Genomic DNA, 12,271 nt, shown 5'->3' on the forward strand with positions numbered 1-12,271 from the left:
ATAGAATTCAGTGTGTCAAATCAGAGGGCTTGTTGTCCGGACCTCTGGCAGTCTCTATGGGGGGTGCCACAGGGTTCAATTCTCGGGCCGACTCTTTTCTCTGTATATATCAATGATGTCGCTCTTGCTGCTGGTGATTCTTTGATCCACCTCTACGCAGACAACACCATTCTGTATACATCTGTCCCTTCTTTGGTCACTGTGCTAACAAACCTCCAAACAAGCTTAAACACCATACAACACTCCTTCCGTGGTCTCAAACTGCTTTTAAATGCTAGTAAAACTAAGTGCATGCTCTTCAACCAATTGCTGCCCGCACCCTCCCGCATCACTACTCTGGACGGTTCTGACCTAGAATATGTGGACAACTACAAATATCTAGGTGTCTGGTTAGACTGTAAACTCTCCTTCCAGACTCACATTAAGCATCTCTAATCCAAAATTAAATCTAGAATGGGCTTCCTATTTCGCAACAAAGCATCCTTCACTCATGCTGCCAAACATACCCTCGTAAAACTGACTATCCTACCGATCCTTGACTTCGGCGATGTCATTTATAAATTATTCCACAACAGTCTACTCAGCAAATTGGATGTAGTCTGTCACAGTGCCATCCGTTTTGTCACCAAAACCCCATATACTACCCACCACTGTGACCTGTATGCTCTCGTTGGCTGGCCCTCACTACATATCCATCGCTAAACTCACTAGCTCCAGGTCACCTATAAGTCTTTGCTTATAGGTGACCTGGAAAAGCCCCGCCTTATCTCAGCTCACTGGTCACCATAGCAACACCCGAAGTCTGGCATGCGCTCCAGCAGGTATATTTCACTGGTCATCCCAATAGCCAACCCCGTCCTTTGGCAGCCTTTCCTTCCAGTTCTCTGCTGCCAATGACTGGAACGAATTGCAAAAATCACTGAAGCTGGAGTCTCTAACTTTAAGCATCAGCTGTCAGAGCAGCTTACCGATCACTGTACCTGGTACACAGCCAATCTGTAAATAGCACACCCAACTACCTCATCCCCATATTATTACTTACCCTCTTGCTCTTTTTCACCCCAGTATCTCTACTTGCACATCATCATCTGCTCATCTATCACTCCAGTGTTAATGCTAAATTGTAATTATTTCGCCTCTATGGCCTATTTATTGCCTAACTCCCTACTCTTCTACATTTGCACACTGTACATTGATTTTTCATTTTTTTCCCCGCTATTGTGTTATTGACTGTAGGTTTTTGTGTAACTGTGTTGTTATTTTTGTTGCACTGCTTTGCTTTATCTTGGTCAGGTCGCAGTTGTAAATGAGAACTTGTTCTCAACTGACCTACCTGGTTAAATAAATGTGAGAAAAAAAATGCATTCATCATTACAATGCCCTACTCATCGAGCTGTTTGACCCTTGTGAGTGTCCGTAGTGTAACTAGGAAGGGATTTGGTTACTAAGCGAAACGGGAAGAGAGAAATCTAAGGATTTTCTCCAGCCGCAAACTAACATAACTTTGAAATTATATTTTGGAGAGGGAACGTTGACTGGTAAGCAATTTGATGCAAAAAGTACTTTTGTAAAGACAAATGTCGATTATCACTTTACGCTAGCTAACTTTTGTTAGGACTTTACTGATGGCGTCATATTTTGAATCTAGCTAGCTATGCTATCTACTGTAGCTAGCAAGTAACGGCTTTGTCCATTGCTTTTGTCTAACAGAAGTAGTTGGATCCGTTTCTAAATAGGTAACTGAATAGAGTTTTCCCATCTAGATCTATATGGCTCTACCAACCCTCTCTGCACACTGGCCTAGTCGAGTTCGTTCTCTGGAAAGACAGATGGTGCGGCACTGCCGGCAGCGGGAACAGGAGGCATGTTGGCGGCAGCAATGGGAGATGAACTCGAAGTACTACAGACAGCAGAATGTTGTAAGCAGTAAGCAGGCACACTGGAGTTCTCGTCAATCATACCAGGAGAGGTAGGCCTAATTCTCAAGGGCTGTATTGTCCTTCCGCTGTATTGTTTGTACTTCAGAAACTGATAATTGACTGAGATACTATGATGGGAATTAGGCTATAACTAATTTCATGCTTAAAACATTTCCTGATTCTCCAGTCGTATCTAGTATTGATCCAACTTTTCTTGTAGTGGCAATAGTTCAACAATGATAAGAACACCATCAGTAGATCTAATGGATGATACTTGAAAACCATTATCACTAGTTAATGGCTTATCTCCTTTCTCTCCCATCCATCAGTATGTCAGCATACCACAAAGAGAGACTGAAAGAGGAGAAGGTGGTGAGTCTGGAGAAGCGCAGGGAGCGTCTCAGGACCCTGCTCCAGAAGGAGCGGGACCAGCTTGAGGCTGAGTTACGGGATGTTGTCCCTGACAGGAGCACACTGACTAGGCAACTGATGGACAAGACCGAAGACCTCCGCTCAGGCCGAGAGGAACGAAGGAAGAAGGTATAGAGGCACCAACCTCATCTGGTTTATTCCTCAAAAACAAATAAGATACACGAGCACTGAGCTGGCAGAGTGCATGACCATTGACATGTGATTTTTGTTGTTTTACTATTCCACCACACAGCTAGCAGAAGAGCTGTTGAGGGAGCACTGGAAGAAAAACAACCCTGAGTTGCAGAAGGTTAGTGGCCGACGAATTGAAGGTTTAGGATGCCATGACTAGCCCTTGACAGTTCGTCACAACAACATGTGTTTCTTATTGGACAAGTCCTTCCCGTTTCAGTCCATTTGGTGCGTAATGAACACAACACTGGTGACTAAGTGCTGTATAGTACAACTGTTGTCAAGTACACTTGATCTGGAAACCAAAGGGCTTGTGATGCAATTGTTCCATCTCTTCTGTGTATCGAATCCTGATTGAACTGTTTGTGTCTACAGGTCGAGTCAACTTTACATAAAGATCATGTGGTGAGCCAATGGCAGACACAGACCTTGGTGAAAAAACAGGTATGCGCTCAATGCTACAGCCAGTATTACCTTTTTGTCGCAGGGTTTAGTTCACTTCAGTTAGTGCGCTTTAACTCAGGTTTGAGTATTTAATTTCAAGATGGCCATTAGTATTTAAAGAGCATTCTTTCATCTGTGAGTACAGTATTCTTTTATGAAAATAAACTCCAATTAGACTACTCTTTACTCAGGGTGAAAAATAAGACATTCCTTAAATGTGTGGATATCCACAATGCTTATTCAAAATAAGACAAATAGTGTAGACATATCTTAAACTGATTATCATCGAAAGACAATGAAGTGGTAATCGGAAGTAATCCCTACATTGAAACCTGCAGCACGAGGATGCAGCCCAGGAGGAGAAGAGGCGCTTTGAGAACGAATACGAGACGAGTAGACGGGAGGCGCTGCAGAGGATGAAGCAGGCAGAGGAGAGAAGAAGAGGAGAGGACAGGGAGAGAGCCAAGGAGCTCCGCAAACAGATGGAAGAGCTCAAGCTCCGGGAGGAAGAGGTAAGCAAGCAGCTGTCGTTCAGTCTCTGGACACTTTAGTTCTGCAAAGGAGGAAAATGGTACTGTTAAACCATAAGAAGAAGCACCGTACATGGTGTAGTGCATTGAGTAAAGCAAGACTATGGAGACCAGTCAGATGACTATTAATAATAATTTGTCCATTTCAGAAAAATTGTCTTGCATCTCATCTCAAACTCAACAGCATCACCACATATACTGCGTAAATACATACAACAATATAAATCACAAGCAAAATACAACAAAAACAACACGTGGATACAGTCCATGGGGTAAGCAACATTTCAGATTCATGGGGGTGGCGGGCAGTCGTTTGTTTGATACTGGTGAGGACGAATTATTTCTGGTATTGGCAGCCTGTTGGTAAGACCTGGTAGTCCCGCATAAGCCTAATTTGGAATTGCACTGTAAATGCTGGTAGTGTGACTGAGCCCCTATGCTATCTCTGTTTCTCAGGCCAGGTGTCTGAAGAAGGAGCAGGAGGCCCTGCTGTCCCAGCGCTGGGAGGTGGAGAAGCTGGAGGAGGAGAGAAGGAAGGTGGAAGAGTGCCACAAGAAATCTGAAATGGGGTAAGTGACTCTCCCATTGGAAGAGTTCAGTCAAGGATGAAAACTATAAATAAACCATCTGGACTGAAAAACTGCCTCATGTCCAGTAGTTGTTGGTTTGTGGTTTGATCAAACTGTTTCCTTACTCAGGCGATTCTTGACCCGCCAGTACCGCGCCCAACTGAAGAGGAGAGCCCAGCAGGTGCAGGAGGAGCTGGTTTGTCCGCTTGTTTTTTTAATTGCTCAGCTGTATGTGAATTGACACACCCTTCACTGGTGACCACTGCTTGCAATGCCTGTGTCGTTCACCAGGAGGCGGACCGCAAGATTCTGGCAGCCCTGCTGGAGGGGGAGCAGGAGGACCATCGTCTGGAAAGCGTTCGGCGGGAGAGGGCAGTGGCGGATGCCGCCTGGATGAAGCACGTCATTGAAGAGCAGCTCCAGCTGGAGAGGGAGAGGGAGGCAGAGTTTGATGTCCTGTACCGGTCAGTAGAACCAATACTATCATGACTCCCCCTGCCAGTCTAGGTCTGACTATGGGGTGGAGATCTGCGTTTGTATTGTATAAGTTAAATTATTGGTCTTGTCAGGGAGGAGGCCCAGCGTGTTTGGGAGAAGCGGGAGGCGGAGTGGGAGAAGGAGAGGAGAGCCAGGGAGAGGCTTATGCAGGAGGTGAGTGGGCCTGAGGGGAAGGGAGGGTAGGACATGAGCAACACACCAAGGAGTGCCAAGCTTGCGTCTTTGTATCTACAGAAGACTAGAGAATCCAAGCGTCTCCTTTTCTCCCTGGAAGGTTCTGGCAGGCAGACAGCAGCAGCTGGATGTCAAGATGCAGGAGAACCGTCAGGCTCAGGAGGAGTCTCTGAGGAGGCGCGAGGAGCTGATTGAAGAGCTAGAGCTGGAGCGGCAGACCAGACGCCAAGAGAGGGAGGAGGACGAGGGTCACAGGACAGCTCGGATGCAGGAGATCAATGCACAGGTTGGCGGGGGCCTTCAAACTCCAATTCTAAAAGGATGTGTTGACCTGGGTCAGTTGTTGACATGGGTTAGCGGATGGAGCTGTCGAATGTGGCTCATTGTTCTCTCTCCCCTGCAGGTGGAGCAGCGGCGTCGGGAGCAGTGGGAAGAGCAGCGACGGAGGGAGCAGATGGAGGAGGTGGAGAGGGAGGCCCTGAGGCTGCAGGAGGAGGAGCTGAGGCTGGAGACTCATAGAATGGCCCAGCAGGGCTACCAGGACAAGGTAGTGAACCACGGTCCTGTTCATTTGGGCACACAATATCAACATTTTTACCTGGCAGCTATACAGATAACAATTAATTTGGAAAATATACTGAACAAAAATAGAAACGCAACATGCAACAATTTCAAAGATTTGACTGAGTTACAGTTCATAAGGAAATCAGTCAATGTAAATCAATGAATTAGGGCTGAATCTATGGATTTCACATGACTGGGAATACAGATATGAATATGTTGGTCACAGATACAGTACCTTAAAATTATAGGGGCGTGGATCAGAAAACCAGTCTATTTGGTGTGACCACCATTTGCCTCATGCAGCGCAACACATCTTTGCATGGAGTTGATTGGGGCCTGTAGAATGTTTTCCCACTTCTCTTCAATGCCTTTGCGAAGTTGCTGGATATTGGCGGGAACTGCAACACCCTGTTGTCGTGTCTTGGCTATCATTAATGTTATGACAATTGTTTTACCTAGTCTCCATGATGAATCAGCGATACACAAATTGGCGTAATTATTTATTTACTAACTAAATAATCACACAGAATTACATAAACACACACACGGTATAGTTATTGGTTACTAACACAATGCAATGAAAGGTCCCTAGTGGACTAAACCGTTATGATGGCTTTTTACACAAAATGAAAAGGGAGGGGAATGTAAGAAAGTGGGAGAAAAGACAAAGGACTTCACTATTGTACATACAGCTGATAACTATGCTCATGGAAATACTATGCACATGAACGGCTGGCTGCTCATTCGAAAAGAATTGCAATGTACATATTTACGATTGTATGCCTTTGTTGTCCCTGTGTTGAAATTGCCGGTCCATTTTCTGAAGAGTCAGTTGACAGAGAGTCTGGTTGTCCACCAGAGATCCCCCCTCCTTTGTAGTCGTAGCTTGTTCAGCAGCTCTGTTCCTTAGAATAGAGTGGTGAGAGGAAATTGTTCTTTGTTTCGTCTTCGGTCGAGTTTCCTAGACTATTTTACATACCGTAATTTCCGGACTATAAGCCGCTACTTTATTCCCACGCTTTGAACCTCGCGGTTTATACAATGACGCGGCTAATTTATAGATTTTTCCCGCCGCCAAAAAACTGAGCACCGTCACATAATGTGACGTAAAATCGAGCGCGCTCAAACTTCCCATCATTCTGATTACGGTAGTAATTTTGTCACCCTCATCATGGCAAAGACACAGAGAAATGCATATGATGCAGCTTTCAAGTTGAAGGCGATCGATCTGGCTGTTGGAAAAGGAAAGAGAGCTGCTGCACGGGAGCTTGGCCTTAATGAGACGTTGGAAACAGCAGCGTGAGGAACTGACTCAGTGCAAAAAGACAACAAAGGCTTTCAGAGGGAAGAAAAGCAGATGGCCCAAAGTATTTGCAGCCACTCGACATCAGTGTAAATCGTGCATTTAAGGCGGCGCTCCTTGTTCAGTGGGAGTCTTGAATGACAAGTGGAGAGAAATACTTCACTAAAACGGGCTGCATGCGAAGAGCAACTTATGGTCAAGTCTGCCAGTGGGTCCTGACAGCGTGGAGCATTGTCAAAAAATCCACTATCATCAACGGGTTTCGAAAGGCTGGACTGCTGCGTGTTGAAGGGGCAGCATGAGCTCAGCGGGGCATTTGCCTACGGATGAAAGTGACAAGAGCGACAATGAAAACGATCCAACATCGGATGAAGCAATTCTGAGGCTATTCATCTCCGACACCTGAAGGAGAACTTCAGTGGTTTCAGTGCACAGGAGAAGGAAGATAGTGACCAAGTTAATTTGTTTCAATGTACCGGTAGGCACCTGCGGCTTATAGACATGTGCGGCGTATTTATGTACAAAATACATATTTTTTAAATACTTCAGTGGGTGCGGTTTATATTCAGGTGTGCTTAATAGTCCAGCAATTACGTTATACAGCAGCAGACTGTGAATCTAGTCTTTAGTTTTGTAGATTTCTTAACCATTTGTAACATATTCCGCTGGTAGCTGGTCTATAGAGTCTAACCATTCGTGACGTCCGGTTCACACCTTCCACCTGCTTGGTCTCTTTTTTTAAATATATTTTTTATTTAACTAGGCAAGTCAGTTAAAAACAAATTCTTATTTACAATGATGGCCTAGGAACAGTGGGTTACCTGCCTTGTTCAGGGGTCTCTATTGTCTTACCATTTCAACATGTAGGCACAGCTCCATGCTCTATGGTCTTGTAGAGATTTTCTTCTTCTCTGTTAAAAGTTTGAGTTTCTAGCCATTCCGTACCTTTCAGCTCACACTGTCGGTCTCGCTGGCCTAATATACATTTTGTCACGAGTCCTATTTAAGCACTCGGGGGTAATGTCTATGCTCACGTCGGTGTGGTGACTGAGTGGTTAAGACTTCCTATGAAAAACAATTCTCATTTAGAAGGCTAACATCACATTACATCTTCTCACAAATAGTTTCATATTTCTGTCAGCTATGATCCTCACCCAAAAGGGCAAGTCATGACACTGTCGTACACGTTGATCCAGAGCATCTCAAACAGCTCAATTTGTGACATGTCTAGTGAGTATGCAGGCCATGGAAGAACTGGGACATTTTCAGCTTCTAGGAATTGTGTACAGATCCTTGCGACATGGGGCCGTGTATTATCATGCTGAAACATGAAGTGATGGCAGCGGATGAATGCAATTGTGTTCGTTGTCCGTAGCTTATGCCTGCCCATATCATAACCCCACCACCACCATGGGGCATTCTGTTCACACAACGCCATACACGTGGTCTGCAGTTGAGGCCGGTTGGAAGTACTGCCAAATTCTTGCAATTGACGTTGGGAGGCGGCTTACAGTAGAGAAATTATCATTAAATCTTCTGTAACAGATCCGGTGGACATTCCTGCAGTCAGCATGACAATTGCACACTCCCTCAACTTGAGACATCTGTGGCATTGTGTTGTGTGACAACCACTATTTTGTGTAAATATCATGCTGTTTAATCAGCTTCTTGATATGCCACACCTATCAGATGGATGGATTATCTTGTCTGAGAAATCTGTGCACAAATTGAGTCGCTTTTGTGCATATGGAAAATTTCTAGCATCTTATTTCAGCTCATGAAACATGGGACCAACACTTTACATGTTGCATTTATATTTTTGTTCAGTGTATAAGCCTATTGCAGTTGATTTGGATTGATATCTTACCATGTTTGCTCTTAATTGCTAAAGCACTTGATTAGTTTTGTCCCATATTCATACATTCTTCCTCTCATAGATTCGTAGCAGACCCCGATCAGCCTGGACATGACGATCCTGTAAGGCCAAAAAAGACACAGCACAATCATATGTTTTTATACACATTTGTACAAAAAGTTAATCTTAATGCGTTTAGAACTTATCAAGTATTCCAACACCATGCTCGTCAGTTGCAGAAAGTGGTTGTAGAGTTTTACAAAAATGGTGTGTAAGGGTTACAATCTTGGGTTTTATGTTTATATAATCTTTTTGATTTAATTGTACATTTTCCTTGTACATTTTTTCATTAAAATAAATCACTGTTCCTTTCTTTGCACATTTTTCTGCTCTCATGGATGAAGCACATCACACAAGAATATAACAAACAATTACTTGGTCATTAATAGACAGAATAACTACATTATCACAAATACAACATGAGATGGTTAATTATAAATTACTTTTATAAAAAAAACACAAACACTGCATCTATGATAACTGCAGGACTGACACCTATTGAAAGTCCATTCAGAACAAGAGAAGCACAGAGGGACATTTCCTTGATCACATTTCAAGTACAGTATAACACAGCTCTGAACCATCTGCTAATAATGACGACCACCGGCTGGCAGAATTGTAGAGGAGATATCTACAGGGGATATCTACAATCCTATCCAATTAGTTGCGCATTTAATAAAAACTTAGTAGCATTACGAAATGGAGCACAAAAACACACGGAAGAGGGAAAATGATTCATAAGCTGCAAATCTAGCTATGGTCACAGCACTAACACTGTTCTAGTACACAAGCAAATACAGCACCCTGTCTACCATCTTAGATGGTTCAAAAAAGACATCACTAGAATTCAATACAAACAACATATTGCTGGTGAAGAGCATCATTTGCCCCCCCTGAATAAGTGTTGATATGAAATAGGCATAGATAGCTGTAGATGCATTTAAAAATGGAAGCAATAACACAGGGGAGGCACATTGGCATTGCAGGGATACGCAAATGTGCACAGATGAGATGGTTCAAGTCAGTTCCAAATCTCCCAACATTCCTTCCTACACTTGCTGGAATCATATTAAATTATACATTAGAATTCCATAGTTAGGTTACAGCAGGGATCATCAACTAGATTCAGCTGCGGGACAAATTTTTTTGTTGAGTAAATGTTCAGGGGGCCGGAACATAAATACTAATCATTTGTAGACTGCAAATTGACTGCAAGAAGCCCAAACAGATTGTTTTTAAGTTATTATATTAAAATCACTGGAAAAATATATATATACACAGTACCAGTCAAAAGTTGACACACGTTCTCATTCAAGGGTTTTTCATTTTACTATTTTCTACATTGTAGAATAATAGTGAAGACATCAACTATGAAATAATACACATGGAATAATTTAGTAACCAAAAGTGTTCAACAAAGCAATATATTTTAAGTAGCCACCCTTTTGCCTTGATGACAGCTCTTGCACACTCTTGGCATTCTCTCAACTAGCTTCACTTGGAATGCTTTTCCAAAAGTCTTGAAGGAGTTCCCACATATGCTGAGGACATGTTGGTTGATTTTCCTTCACTCTGCGATCAAACTCATCCCAAACCATCTCAATTGGGTTGAGTGAGGTCAGGGGATTGTGGAGGCCAGGTCATCTGATTCAGCATTCAATCACTCTCCTTCTTGGTCAAATAGCCCTTACACAGCCTGGAGGTGTGTTGGGTTATTGACCTGTTGAAAAACAAATTATAGTCCCACTAAGGGTAAACCAGATGGGATGGCGTATCGCTGCAGAATGCTGTGGTAGCCATGCTGGTTAAGTGTGCCTTGAATTCTAAATAAATCAGACTGCCCTTAAATAAACTTTCAAACTCCTTGAAATTTTCCTGATTGACTGACCATGTCTTAAAGTAATAATGGACTGTCGTTTCTCTTTGCTTATTTGAGCTGTTCTTGCCATAATATGGACTTGGTCTTTTACCAAATAGGGTTATCTTCTGTATACCACCCCTACCTTGTCACAATACAACTGATTGGCTCAAACGCATTGAGGAAATAAATTGCACAAATTAACTTAAAGCACACCTGTTAATTGAAATGCATTCCAGGTAACCTCATGAAGCTGGTTGAGAGAATGCCAAGTGTGCACAAAGCTGTAAACAAGGCAAAGGGTGGCTACTTTGAAGAATCTCAAATATAAAATATTTTGATTTGTTTAACACTTTTTTTGGTTACATGATCCCATGTGTTATTTCATTGTTGATATCTTCACTATTATTCTACAATGTTTAAAATAGTAAAAATAAAGGAAAACCCTGTAATTAGTTGTCCAAACTTTTGACTGGTAGTGTGTGTATACTGTATACACACACACTTTTTTCCCCCAGAGCAAAATAAATATCTAAAAAATCAGCAAAAAAATAAACGTCCTCTCACTGTCAACTGTGTATATTTTCAGCAAACCTAACATTGGTAAATATTTGTATGAACATAACAAGATTCAACAACTGAGACAAACTGCACAGAAATTGAATAATGTGTCCCTGAACAAAGGGGGGGGGGGGTTCAAAATCAAAGTAACGGTCAGTATCCGGTGTGGCCACCAGCTGCATTAAGTACTGCACCAGATTTGCCCGTTCTTGCTGTGAGATGTTACCCCACTCGCCCACCAAGGCACCTGCAAGTTAACATTTCTGGGTGGAATGGCCCTCGCCCTCACCCTCCGATCCAAAAGGTCACAGACGTGCTCAATGGGATTGAGATCCGGGCTCTTTGCTAGCCATGGCAGAACACTGACATTCCTGTCTTGCAGGAAATCACGCGCAGTATGGCTGGTGGCATTGTCATGCTGGAGGGTCATGTCAGGATGAGCCTGCAGGAAGGGTAACACATGACGGAGGATGTCTTCCTTGTAACACACAGCATTGAGATGACAACAAGCTCAGTCCGGTGATGCTGTGACCCTCCACCTCGACCCCACTCCAGAGTACAGGCCTCGGTGTAGCGCTTCAACGATAAACGCAAATCTGACCATCATCCCTGGTGAGACAAAACCGCGACACATCAGAGAAGAGCACTTCTTGCCAGTCCTGTCTGGTCCAGCGACGGTGGGCTTGTGCCCATAGGCGACGATGTTCCCGGTGATGTCTGGTGAGGACCTGCCTTACTAGAGGCCTACAAGCCCTCAGTCCAGTCTCTCTCAGCCTATTGTGGACAGTCTGAGCACTGATGGAGGGATTGTGCGTTCCTAGTGTAACTCGGGCAGTTGTTGTTGCCATCCTGTACCTGTCCTGCAGGTGTGTTGTTCGGATGTATTGCTCCTGTGCAGGTGTTACGTGGTCTGCCACTGCGAGGACGAACAGCTGTCCGTCCTGTCTCCCTGTAGCGCTGTCTTAGGCGTCTCACAGTAAGGATATTGCAATTTATTGCCCTGGCCACATCTGCAGTCCTCATGCCTCCTTGCAGCATGCCTAAGACACGTTCACGCAGATGAGCAGGGACCCTGGGCTCTTTTTTTGGTGTTTTTCAGAGTCAGTAGAAAGGCCTCTTTAGTGTCTTAAGTTTTCATAACTGTGACCTTAATTGCCTACCGTCTGTAAGCTGTTAATGTCTTAACGACCATTCCACAGGTGCATGTTCATTAATTGTTTATGGTTCATTGAACAAGCATGGGAAACAGAGTTTAAACCCTTGAAGATCTGTGAAGTTATTTGGATTTTTACAAATTATCTTTGAAAGACAGGGTCCTGAAAAAGAGATGTTT

At 43.6% G+C, this 12,271-nt stretch overlaps 1 protein-coding gene across 1 annotated transcript; it reads left to right on the plus strand.

Moving 5' to 3' along the window:
• The first annotated feature begins 1,384 nt into the window (after nucleotides 1-1,384).
• Nucleotides 1,385-8,826, plus strand: tchp (trichoplein, keratin filament binding). The gene is made up of 13 exons (XM_035784982.2): nucleotides 1,385-1,538; nucleotides 1,764-1,969; nucleotides 2,249-2,459; nucleotides 2,584-2,640; nucleotides 2,898-2,966; nucleotides 3,305-3,478; nucleotides 3,953-4,065; nucleotides 4,195-4,261; nucleotides 4,357-4,529; nucleotides 4,635-4,716; nucleotides 4,838-5,023; nucleotides 5,141-5,284; nucleotides 8,542-8,826. Exons 2-13 carry the CDS (start codon nucleotides 1,770-1,772, stop codon nucleotides 8,572-8,574), a joined length of 1,509 nt encoding a protein of 502 aa, XP_035640875.1. The 5' UTR covers nucleotides 1,385-1,538; nucleotides 1,764-1,769; the 3' UTR covers nucleotides 8,575-8,826.
• The last annotated feature ends 3,445 nt before the right edge of the window (nucleotides 8,827-12,271 follow it).

Source organism: Oncorhynchus keta, chromosome 14 (genome assembly GCF_023373465.1).
Source record: "Oncorhynchus keta strain PuntledgeMale-10-30-2019 chromosome 14, Oket_V2, whole genome shotgun sequence".
NCBI classification, from domain to species: Eukaryota; Metazoa; Chordata; class Actinopteri; order Salmoniformes; family Salmonidae; genus Oncorhynchus; species Oncorhynchus keta.

Bases quoted from the DNA above. Each gene is read 5' to 3' on its own strand.
- tchp (XM_035784982.2), top strand. From the start codon at position 1,770: ATGGCTCTACCAACCCTCTCTGCACACTGGCCTAGTCGAGTTCGTTCT. The intron at 4,066-4,194 runs GTAAGTGACTCT...TTCCTTACTCAG, and splicing joins CACAAGAAATCTGAAATGGG to GCGATTCTTGACCCGCCAGT. The intron at 5,024-5,140 runs GTTGGCGGGGGC...TCTCCCCTGCAG, and splicing joins TGCAGGAGATCAATGCACAG to GTGGAGCAGCGGCGTCGGGA.